Source organism: Thamnophis sirtalis, unplaced genomic scaffold (genome assembly GCF_051295495.1).
Source record: "Thamnophis sirtalis isolate CommonGarterSnake01/CBP01778 unplaced genomic scaffold, rThaSir2_p1.2 scaffold_8, whole genome shotgun sequence".
Classification (NCBI taxonomy): Eukaryota; Metazoa; Chordata; class Lepidosauria; order Squamata; family Natricidae; genus Thamnophis; species Thamnophis sirtalis.
The window spans coordinates 56,372,593-56,384,693 of record NW_028261388.1 but is presented as its reverse complement, the minus strand read 5'-3'; the positions used below and the strand labels follow the sequence as shown (position 1 = coordinate 56,384,693).

Here is a 12,101-nt window from a genome sequence, read left to right as displayed (position 1 = left end):
CTTTTCTACTGGTCTGTTTCATTAGTGGGAGGTGGAATAGTAAGGAATAGAATGTGTTGTTGTCAAAATAAAAAATTCCTTCTAGAAACCAAGGTCATCCTTTGTCTCTACACCTCTGAGCCTGACCGGAACTAGATGGGTGGAAATGTCAGCGTGGCAGTGACAGATTGGACCATGTGATGGACTTGTGGGTGTGGGGGCAAAATCATGGAACTTTCAACTGGGTGGGGAAACCCAGGAAGCTTTCAGATTCGGGTTTTCCACAGATATGCCAACATGTCTCTATTAATAAATTAGAACTTTGAGGAAAGCTCTGCCTTGGACTCTGATTTAATTTTGGATGATATTTGGAACGCTAACATCCATACCTCATGCCCTCTGCACATATTTTGGCATAATTTCAGTACATAGAAAAGGAAACCTAAGGAAAACACTTTGCTGGCCTCGTGTTAGGGCAGAAGCCAGCTGCATTAATATACCATGTTTGTATTCTGGAACATCAGGGACGGGTGGGTTTCAAAACTTTTTACTACCTATTCTATGGGCATGTCGGTCATGTGACTGGGTGGGCGTGGCCAAAATGATGTAACTTACTGGATGTCATGGATTGGGTAAAATGTGGTGAAGCTCATTTAACAACGCTCTTGCTTAGCAACCAAAATTTTCGGCTCAATTGTTGTCATAAGTCAAGGACTATATCTGCCTTCCTTTGCATGGCAGTCTTGTCCTAGTAAACTCCTTCTCCTTTCTGGCAATTTTTCTCTCTCTTAAGAGGCACCAAAATAATCCAGAAAACAAAAGGTTTCCTGCTGCAGCAGGGGGTTGGCCTAGATGACCTCTGAGTAGCCTTCTAACCCTAAATTGCTGTGCTGTTTTTTCTTTCTTTCCTTCCTTTCTTCCTTCCTTCCATTCCCTCTGTGGGAAGCAACCTCCTCCCCAAATAACTGCTGAATGCCACTTTGCAAACCTGAGTAGCTTTTCAATTTAAAGCAGGACTCCAAAGTTTGCAGCTTTAAGACTTGTGGACTTCGACTCCCAGAATTCCACAGCCGGGCATGCTCAGTTCCGATTTAAAGTGACAGCATTTCTTTTTCTCTTTTGCGGAATATCCCGGGTGAAAATGAGTTTCCTTCCTTCTTCTTTCCTCCCCCCCTCCCTCCCTCCCTCCCTCTCACTTTTTAAAGCTTTCCCCCCCTCTTGCCTGAACCCGCAGAAGAAAAAACTTTTTTAAAAAAAAGCTGCTGATGGGAGAACAGGTTCGGGGGCGTGGCCAAGCCACCATTTTTACTACTGATTCTATCCGGTACGCCAGATTTTCACTACCTCTTCTGGCGTACCGGACTGTATAGGGAGGAACCCACCTCTGATCTGGGACAACATTTTAGTAGGTAAACTCTCAAATTATTTGAACACTCAGATGGTATGTCACTATTACTCTGATACAATAAAGAGGAAAACAAGGACAATCAGTGTGATGCCTTAGATAAATATGTTGATAATTGCCACAAGAAGAAAGCTTATAAAAATTGCGCACATCCTGAGTTATATTTCTAGACACTGCACTACAGTCTCTACAGTCCCGAGAGTGGTGATCCCACAGGTGTTGCTCTGATTGTTAGTTTACTTGTCAAACTGACTGTAGGTAGGGAGGAAGAGGCTGATGGGGTCCAAGATTCTGGATATTTCGATCTTAGTGTATTTGGCCAGGTTGGGTGTGTTGTGTAGTATTGCTGCCTTGGATTCTTTCACTAGTTCTGGATATATTTATGGTTATAGACCCAATATGTAGAAAAGACACATAAAACAATCAACAAAACTTCAAAGGAATACAATCCACAAAGGAAGAAGAAAACAATAACACATTATCCCAGAGCCCGATTGGCCTAGTGACTAGACACTAGGAAGTGTAGAAAAAGAACACACACAAAAAATCTTAGGAGTGGATATAAATTCTGTACCATCCCCCTAGCTGCTCTGAAATGATTAAATAGCTATAATGACTTATTTTCTTGTGCTAAAACTAGCATAAAATTTTAGGTGTATTTGTCCATGTCTCTGGGAAATGTGTTTGGTATCTAAATAAAGGAAGGAAATTATTCAATTTTCCTGAATTTCATGATTCTCAATGCCATTTACTGAAAAGAGGAAAAACAAAGCAGCATGTCTCTATTGAGTGTAATGCCACCTGCAGATGTTGCACTGGGACCTCCAAATTTAATATTTCCTTGCCAAATCTCTGAAGCATAAATATAGTTCTATGTAAAAGTTTAGATTCATTAAAACACCCACCTACATGCTAATTGATGAAAAGCAAATGACTGCTTTATATATAACTGTTTTCCAGTTGCCTTTTGGAAAAGCAGCGTTGGAACAATCATGACCTGGATGATTGAGAATCTCCATAGAGTGCTTTATGACTAACAAAAATAAGAAATAAGAATCAGAGATAAGACAGGATTCGTGCACTATTAGGTTAATTAATCTTATAGCAACATGGTGTTTTCTGTCACACTCCAACTGGAAATAAAATTAACTGAAAGATAATGCATTAAACTAATAGAAAAACTAGTAAAATTTATCTTCACCAGATCAACTTAGAATGATAAGTCGAAGTCTTTTAATATCCAGCCATCTGAAACAAGATACAGCACATGGTAAAACTGGCCACCCTTGTCTGTTTTGAAGAGGTAAGAATAATCAGAACAAAGTAATGTTGAACTATATAGCGAGAGGGAAAAGTATTTGATCCTCTGCTGATTTTGTACGTTTGCCCACTGACAAAGAAATGATCTGTCTGTAATTGTAATGGTAAGTGTATTTTAACAGTGAGAGACAGAGTGACAAAAAAATCCAGAAAAACGGATTTCAAAAAATTATAAATCGATTTGCATTTTAATGAGTGAAATAAGTGATCCTCTATCAATCAGCAAGATTTCTGGCTCCCAGGTGTCTTTTAAAGGGAGTGCTCCTAATCTCAGCTTGTCCACAGAAGCAAGCAATCAAGCAGAGTCCAAACTCTCCACTATGGTCAAGACACTAGGGACAAGACTGTAGACCTATACAAGGCTGGAAAGGGCTACAAGACTATCACCAAGCAGCTTGGTGAGAAGGTGACAACAGTTACTGTGATTATTCGCAAATGAAAGAAACACAAAATAACTGTTCATCTTCCTTGGTCTGGGGCAAGATCTCACCTCAATGATCTCAAAGTTCAATGATCATGAGAACAGTGAGGAATCAGCTGGGACCATAGTCACCAAAAAAACCAATCAGTAACACACTATTACGTGAAGGATTGAAATCCTGCAGCACTTACAAGTTCCCTCTGCTCAAGAAAACATATATACTGGCCCGTCTGAAGTTTGCCAATGAACATCTGAATGATTCAGAGAACTGGGTGGAAATGTTGTGGTCAGATGAAACCAAAATCAAGCTCTTTGGCATTAACTCAACGTGTTTGAGGAATGCTGCCTATAACTCCAAGAGCACCATCCCCACAGTCAAACATGGAGGTGGAAACATTAAGCTTTGGGAGTGTTTTTCTGCTAAAGGGACAAGACAAATTCACTGCATCAAAGGGACAATGGAAGGGGCCATGTACCGTCATATCTTGGGTGAGAACCTCCTTCTTTCAGCCAGGGCATTGAAAATGGGTCGTGGATGGGTATTCCAGCATGACAACAACCCACAACACATGGTCAAGACAACAAAGGAGTGGCTCAAGAAGCACATTAAAGTCCTGTAGTGGCCTAGCCAGTCTCCAGACCTTAATTCCATTAGAAAATTTGTGGAGGGAGCTGAAGGTTCGAGCTGCCAAACGTCAGCCTCAAAACCTTAATGACTTGGAGAGGATCTGCAAAGAGGAGTGGGACAAAATTCCTCCTGAGATGTGTGCAAACCTAGTGGCCAACTATAAGAAATGTCTGACCTCTGTGATTGCCAACAAGGGCTGTGCCACAAAGTACTAAGTCATGTTTTGCGAAGGGGTCAAATACTTATCTCATTTATTAAAATCAAATCAATTTATAACTTTTTAAAAGGCATTTTTCTGGATTTGTTGTTGTTATTCTATTTCTCACTGTTAAAATAAACCCACCATTACAATTACAGACGGATCATTTCTTTGTCAGTGGGTAAACATACAAAATCAGCAGGGTCAAATACTTTATTCCTCACTTGCATACCAAAGTTTGAAATCTGACTGTTTAACAGGAACTATGGTTGTATGCAGGTTCTAATATTGAGAAGTTGGAAATATTATGTTCCAGATGTCAAAGACTGGTTGTTGGATATATATATATCTGTTTTGAAAAAGGCATTTTCTAGTAAAATGCGGCAATTTATGTCACAATGGCTGAAACTTTGTAATATTTTATAATATTTTGTACTATCAGATTATTGTATTGATCAGTAAACCATTGACTATTATTAAATATAATATATAAATTGGCTTTCGTCTTCCTACATTCCCCCTTCTTTGTTAGTTTATTTGGGATTAGAAATTTTCCTAGTTTTTTTCCCCCTTTTCTTATTTTTTGTTTTTGTTTCTATTAATGTTTTTACGATTAAAGATTGTTTTGTTAATTGTTTTGTTAAGAATGTGCAATGAAATAGCATGACATAATATGACTCAGACCTGACATATAATTGAATGTGAGACCAACTATTCCTACCAGGCCTGAAGGCTAGAGTGGGAACTCAAAAGAACAGTTCCGTTTGTCAAGAAAACTGCATAGTTCTCCCGTGAAGTCAACAAGAGTCAAGTCAATTAATGGTTGGCTTTAGTTTTTCATGTGAAACAAAGGAACACAAATGTTGAGAATCAGAACAAATTGCTAAAATATTGAAGATTTTTATTCGCTTTATCCAGTAGCTTGTTTTCCATTTCTTAACAGTTTATTCCCTACTTTTCATGGCATTGCTTTAGGAAAGAATAAAACTGGATAATAATTTTCTAGATATATTTCCTATTTGCTTTTCTACATTGACATTACACCTATAGTGTAACATTGTACAGAGTTGCAAGTAGGATATGCCACAAATATCATTTAAATCCAACAATTTCCATAGAAGGAGTTAATTTTTCCAATCACAAATCTGTGAAAATCATCAAAATTCTACTCCTTTAACCCATTTGCACGTATTTACAGGCTTGAAAGTTATCTACAAATAAGATCATTTGTCTCCCCCCTCCCCAAATGCATATATTTCAAATTGAATCAATTATTTACAAGTTAGAACACAATATTTTCCTTCTATACATATGTTATCACCTCAGTAGTGATTAAAATACACTTCTGGTGTATTTTAGTGAAATTCGTCATTTCAATATGAACATGAAAACTTTATGCTGCTCTGAAGCTATAACAAAAGAAAGCCTTGTACATTAATTGCTAATAAAACTTTGCCTTTGGATTTTTTCACAATAAATCAGGTTATTCATCATGTCCAAAATATACATTTATACTCAAATTTGTTTGAAAGACAAATCTCTAGTTTAAAAAATTATATAAACAAGAAACTCATTTGTATACATATGTTCATTGTGTAATCTTGTTAATTCTTATAAGGCAATAACCAAGATTAAGAGAAATTATTGTCAAAAAGATATTTGAGAGCTTGCATTTTTTTCTAAATAAAGCAAATGGCAAAGAGACAATCAACTTGACTTCAATGGAAATTTCATGAGGGAATTTTCTACAAAAGGAAGAAAACTGAACATACAAAACAGCTATTAATAAATTAGCAGAAATGTGATGTCTCATTTCCTATAAAAATAAGGTTCAATTGCTCTGAAGTTAGGCAAAGTAATCAAGAATAGATACACAATTTTGTAACACATGCACATACTGTATCGCTTAATAAATGAATTTTGATTTTAATTTCATTTTGCCTCCTATATCTGAAATTATTGTTTTCAAATATGATAGAGGCTCATTACTAAGAGGCTACATATATACACTAATAAAGTAACTCTAAGCTAATAATACATATAAGCAGCAGCTAAGGTAATTACAGTGAAATTTAGAGAAATGTTTATGTACAAAAATACATTGTTTCTAAGAACTGGAAAAAGTTCTACATATTAAACGTATTTACAAGCTTTGATTTTCACACCGATAAAAACACATTTATTTTGTCCTTGATTTCTGGAACAAATTATACACAGACAAATACATCAGATTATTTCAGACATTTTAAAATAATCATTTATACAATAGATTTACAACTAAAAAGTAATCAGTTGGTGTAAATGCAGTTTGTTGCACCACAAATTCAAACTAGGACCTTAAATTCACCTATAACCAGATTGCAAAAACAATTAAGGCTCCCTGCAGCTCTTGCCTCATCAGCTTACAGTATGGTATGGAAGCTTGTGTACACACACACACCACACACACACTTGCTATTTTACTACATTTATGGCTCTGCAGTCCATAATAAATTAACAACTGTAACAGGAAAAGAAACTTTGGTGTTAAAAATATCAAGTGAAATATTCAACAAAATCAATTAAGACCCAATATCTTACATCTAATCACTTAACTATTACTTTTGGGGACAATCATAGACCATGTTTTGTGTTTTCATTCCAAACTTAATGAATTGTGTGTTTAATTTTAACTTAACCACTTTTGTACCATTTTGCTACTTGCATCAAGGTGTGCATGCATATATGTGTATGTGTCTGCATATTATCCCATGTGTTGACAAAATGGTTCTCTATGTAGTACAAATTCAAGAGCATCAGCACACTGATAAATCTGTTATGTTCCAAGGCACAGAAGTTAAGTCTTCAAGAAATATCTCTCCCTCCCCCCCCCCCCCCTCTCTCTCTCTCTCTCTCTCTCTCTCTCTCTCTCTCTCTCTCTCTCTATATATATATATATATATATATATATATATATATATATATATATATATATATATATATATATATATATATATATATAATATTCATATATATATATATATATAAAATATTCATATATATATAACACACACACACACCATGTATTATTTAAAATCTTGTAGATAGTTATGGGTTTAAGAATTGCTCTATTACACAGAAATTTGGAAAAGTACCAGGAAATCAGACAATCATGTGACTAGAAAGGCACACACTTTAGTATTTAATTGCCACACTGCAGGACTTACACCGTATGTCATCCTGAAATATTATTTAAGCAGGAACCTAATTATTGAAGCTGCTCAAATTAGGAATTGGCAATAAGCATCTTTTATTTCATCAGCAGAATGACAGAGGAAAAAAAACAACCCAAAATTCATTTTACACAAAAAGTAGCAATATAAACTAGCAGTTACAAGTATCACTGTACATTTAAATTGATACAATTGTCTGACACTTCCAGGGCCAGTAAGGACTAAGTTGCCATAGGCCTATTAGTGTTAAAATATCTCAATGAACTATCAGGTTATGATCTCTTAAAGTGCATTTATATTCAAGTCTCATGTGCATATTTCTACACATCTACAGAGAAACGTCATGTGACATTGACTTCTAAAATGTGATCATCTTTGCTGGGAATGACAAGGATTTGCATGCCAGAACTGGAATTGAAGACCTGTCCAGGGGAAAATGATTGAAGTCGGGGCATGGGCAAACCTTTGTGTTCTGCACTGGTTGTTGAATGTATGCTGCCTCTGCTCTTTATGCTACTGTTGTCAGCTTGATCATCCATATTTTTATCCACAGAGATATTATCATTTTCAATCCAGCTATCTGTAAAAAAAATAAAATGTGAATCTCTATTTCACATTCATCTGTACATTTTTGATAACAATTAATTTGCTAAACTAACTAAATTGCTAAGATAACTAAAATTATCAGAGATTATTTATGAATGCATTTAAAGTAGTATATTAACATAAGAAGAAAATCTGACAAATTTATGACATCAATTTCACTAAAAAGAAAAAAAGGCAGGACACAACTCTTCCTAATGTTCTCATAGATAAAAATCTGAATGCATCACAACTGAGGCAGATGGAAAATCTAAAGTAAGGAGTTCCTATAAGAAAAGAGTTATCTGTTATAATACAATTTTGTCTCTCTCTCTCTCTCTTTTTTAAACCTAGTGCCTTACATGAAGGCAGCGTATATGTGTACTTAATAAAGAATCAAAGTAAATGTTTGTAAGTTTCAGGCCACTTACTGGAGCTTCCAGTACTGAAGGAATAATCAGATCATTCCCAACTTTGGCAATTTCCAGATACGTAGTCTTCAAATCCCAGAATTCCACTGCCAGCATAGCACTAAATGAAAAATCTGGGATCTGAAGTCCTAGTCCTAGAAGATGTCAAGATTGGAAAACATTGGCAACATTCAAAGAAATAATCATACTTCATCTATATGTCATCAGAACAATAGGTTCTATAAAGAACAAGATATAATACCTTAGAAATGATTATTGAAGTCTCAAAAGCCTACTATTTTTAGATACTTTTTTATGAGTCATTGTTTCATATTATTTTACCATATTCCTCAATGACAAGAGATTGCTGAACTCTTAGCAATGACAAGTTTCTAACATTCTGCTTTCACTGGAAAAGTTCTTAAACATTCAGGGAGACATTTAGAGATGTATCAATGCCATTTGCATTATCATAAACCATTTTATGGTAATTTTGTGTCATAAAATGATTTATAAAATTTGCCAATTTTCAATTCCATGGGAGTCATATGTCTCATATTTTTAAACACATTCTGTAAGTTAGCTTATTAGAAGTACCTTGATTCAAACATTGTTGCCCTATAATACATTGTTTTGCTCAGTTAATATTTTTGTTCAAATTAAATTTAGCATTTTTCAGAGAATGGGAACATCCACATAAAAATATATTAATCCAAAAATACATGTCTTTAACCATGAAGAATTTTGATAGTGTAATGCTATGAAGTAAAATTTTATAGAGAAAGGACATTCTATAATTTTATGTTAGCAGTTTCTCACATAACTTTTAAATATACGCATTCTTACCAGCATCAAGTTGCATAAAGTGAGCAGAGTGATGAGGGAGATATTTAAATAGTTTAACATCAGGAAAAGGGAGGTATCCAGCAAAGAGGGGCATTACTTCCATATGCACTTTATGGGTTGCTTGAACTGCTACTGGCATAGATATTACCCCTGAGCTCTTTCCACAGACTGCCCAGTTACTACTGTCATCCACAACTAAAATAAAGAGAAAATGTTATTCAAAATCAACTATTACTTCAACTGATATGGTATCACTCCACTGGAACACTGGAGATAACATCCTGTGAAGCAACATTTTGTAGACTGATATCACCTGGTGCTTAAATGTACAGATTTGACATGCTTATTGAATTTTTGAATTGAATTTTATTATTTGTATGCCGCCCTTCTCCGGGAAGGACTCAGGGCGGCGAACAATTCAAAAAAGGGAAACGGGGAACATAGAACAAAATACAGATAATTAAAATAGGCAAGAATCACGCAACCACACAAGTCGAGAGGGGAGGGGAACTCATCAACCCCAGGCCTGCCGGCAAAGCCAGGTTTTGACGGCTTTTCGGAAGGCCTGGAGAGAGGCCTTCAAGCATCCTGCCTGTTAAAGTAGCAGTAAAACATATATTTCTACCATGTAAATATCATCTCTGGAAAAACAATTCTGTTAAAAAGTTTAGGATTATGATTCTACTAGTACTTTTTAAGGAATTTGACTACATTTATAAGATTCTTCTCCAAACATTTTCACTGTTTTGTTTACAGTGACAACAATCTGATGTAACTATTAAGGTGCTGAGTTAGAAGTTGTAAGACCCAGGTTCTAGTTCTTCCTCAACTCTGAAAACTAATGCGACAACTTTGCTCTTTCTCAGTTCCCTTCAGTGCCACCTCACAGGTTGCTATTGATGGGACAAATAGAAGGACTGAGCCCTGTGTACACTGTCTCTAGTTCTTGTACAAAAGGTAGGATATAAATCTAATAAATATATAATATCCTGAGATACCAAAAGAAAAATGCTTGTTTGACGATTGATGCTAACATTATGATTCAGCAAGTTATCACTTATATACTGGATATTTACAATAATAATAATAAGAAAAGAAAAACCCCAACCTAAACACAACTCATAAACCCAACCTATCACTTTCATACACCCCTTCTTCTCCCCCTCCAACTTTCCTTTCTCCCTCCAACGATGAGTTGTGTTTAGGTTGGGGTTTTTCTTTTCTTATTATTATTATTGTAAATATCCAGTATATAAGTGAATGTACAAAATTGAAAATGAAAATGAATAAAACATTTAAACAGCAAGTTATCAACTAATAAGTAACCAAACTAAATCCTGAGTAATAAATATTTACTAACCTTCATACATCAGTTTGGTTGTACAGTATCCATCCATTTCTGTTAATGCTTCATCTTTATCCACATCCAGGAGGTCTAAAAGACGGGTAATTGACACTTCCAATGAACAGAGCGAGCCTGTTTTACAATATTCTGCCCCCAATGGGGGGGAAATCTCAGCTTTCACATTATACAATGTCTGGCAGGAGTACAATAATATTTATAGTCAACACACAAAAGATAACTTTTTCATACTATTCAAATTGATAGGAGATAATCCAATTTCTGATTGGATAGAAGATCCTAACCTTTGAGTTTTTACAAACACAGCATGGGGGGGGGGAATCCCATACAAGTCAATTTCTTATGTTTAAAACTGACATTTATAAAAATTACTGTTGCAATAACATCAAACATTTTGCTAGTCACTCATTGTAATTCATCTTTGGTACCCCAAATGCAAAACCTTAATGGTGTTTGCACTAGTACAGATGATACGTTGAACAAGGCTTATAGAAAATGCTTTATTGCAAACTTGTACAAGTTTGCAACATCAGCAGAAAGTTCAATAGTGATACTGTACTAGATTACCGTATTTTTTGGAGTATAAGACGCACCAGAGTATAAAACCCAGGTTTTGAAGAGGCATTTTTTTTTAAAGTAGGTAGGTAGATAGAGGGATAGAAAGAGAGAGAAATACAATAGGTAGGTAGGGAGAGAGAGAGAGTAGTTAGGTAGGTAGATAAAGGGAGAGAGAGAAATATAGTAGATAAGCAGGTAGGGAAAGAGAGAGAAAGTAGGTAGCTTGGTAGGTAGAGGAATAGAGAGACAAATAGAGAAAGAGAAATACAGTAGATAGGTGGGGGGGAGAAAGAGAAATACGGTAGGTAGGAGAAGAGAGAGAGTGTGTGTAGATAGGTAGGTAGGTAGAGGAATAGAGAGAGAGAGAAAGAGAGATACAGAAGATAGGTAGGGGGAGAGAGAGAGTAGGTAGGTAGGTATATAGGTAGATTGGGGGGGAGGGAAGAGAGAGAGATGAATACAGTAGGTAGGGAGGGAGAGAGAAGGTAGGTAGGTAGGTAGATGTTTCCAGGTGTATTTATCCATGTGCTGAAGAAGGAAATTGCTGACAACCTGTAGCACCTAAAACTTTGTTTCTGCTGGCCTAGCACTTGACCAACGTAATTCTCATCAACCACGCTAACTAAACAGCTTTCTGGAAGGGGGGGGGAGTTTTTCCACTCTGCAAACCTCCCCCAAATGCCCCGTTTTTCGCGAAAAAGGACTTTTTTTTCCAAAAAAGGCATGAATAGCGGGGGGGGGGGGGGGCTTGCAGAGTGCTGTTGGGGGAGGAGGGTCAAAAACGAGCAAAAAACGGCCAATTTTTGCGAAATGGGATTTTTTTGTCAAAAAAATTGCATGCATAGCCTTATGGAGACTTATAGAGTGCTGCTGGGGGGGGGAAACGGCCCACTTTTCACAAAAATGGGCCGTTTTTTGTCAAAAAAATTGCATGCATAGCCTTCTGGAGGCTTATAGAGTGCTGCTGGGGGCTGGAGGGGGGCAAAAATGGCCTGTTTCTTGCTCATTTCTGCCCTCCCCCAGCCCCTAGGAAATCTCTGAAAGCCTCCATAAGGGTATGCACGGCCATTTTGGTGAAGACGGCGGGGCTTCAGGAGGCAAAACATGTTGTATTTGTTGTATAAGATGCACCCAGATCTTCAGACTCTTTTTAGAGGAAAAGAGGTGCATCTTATACT

The 12,101-nt window shown here is 36.3% G+C and overlaps 1 protein-coding gene across 2 annotated transcripts in view; it reads right to left on the bottom strand.

The window, feature by feature from the left end:
• Positions 1 to 7,224: 7,224 nt before the first annotated feature.
• The window catches only part of TRAPPC10 (trafficking protein particle complex subunit 10), a 96,907-nt gene continuing 92,030 nt past the window's right edge, over positions 7,225 to 12,101 (bottom strand). Inside the window, exons 21-24 of one of the 2 annotated variants that reach the window (XM_087721729.1) lie at positions 10,363 to 10,540; positions 9,158 to 9,197; positions 9,003 to 9,090; positions 7,529 to 7,744 (exon numbers count right to left, since the gene is read on the bottom strand). In XM_087721729.1, the coding sequence (XP_087577855.1) occupies positions 7,673 to 7,744; positions 9,003 to 9,090; positions 9,158 to 9,197; positions 10,363 to 10,540 (378 nt within the window). In that variant the 3' untranslated portion in view covers positions 7,529 to 7,672. Of the gene's footprint in view, positions 7,745 to 9,002; positions 9,198 to 10,362; positions 10,541 to 12,101 lie in introns of both variants that reach the window. The other variant, XM_087721728.1, reaches the window with a different exon arrangement.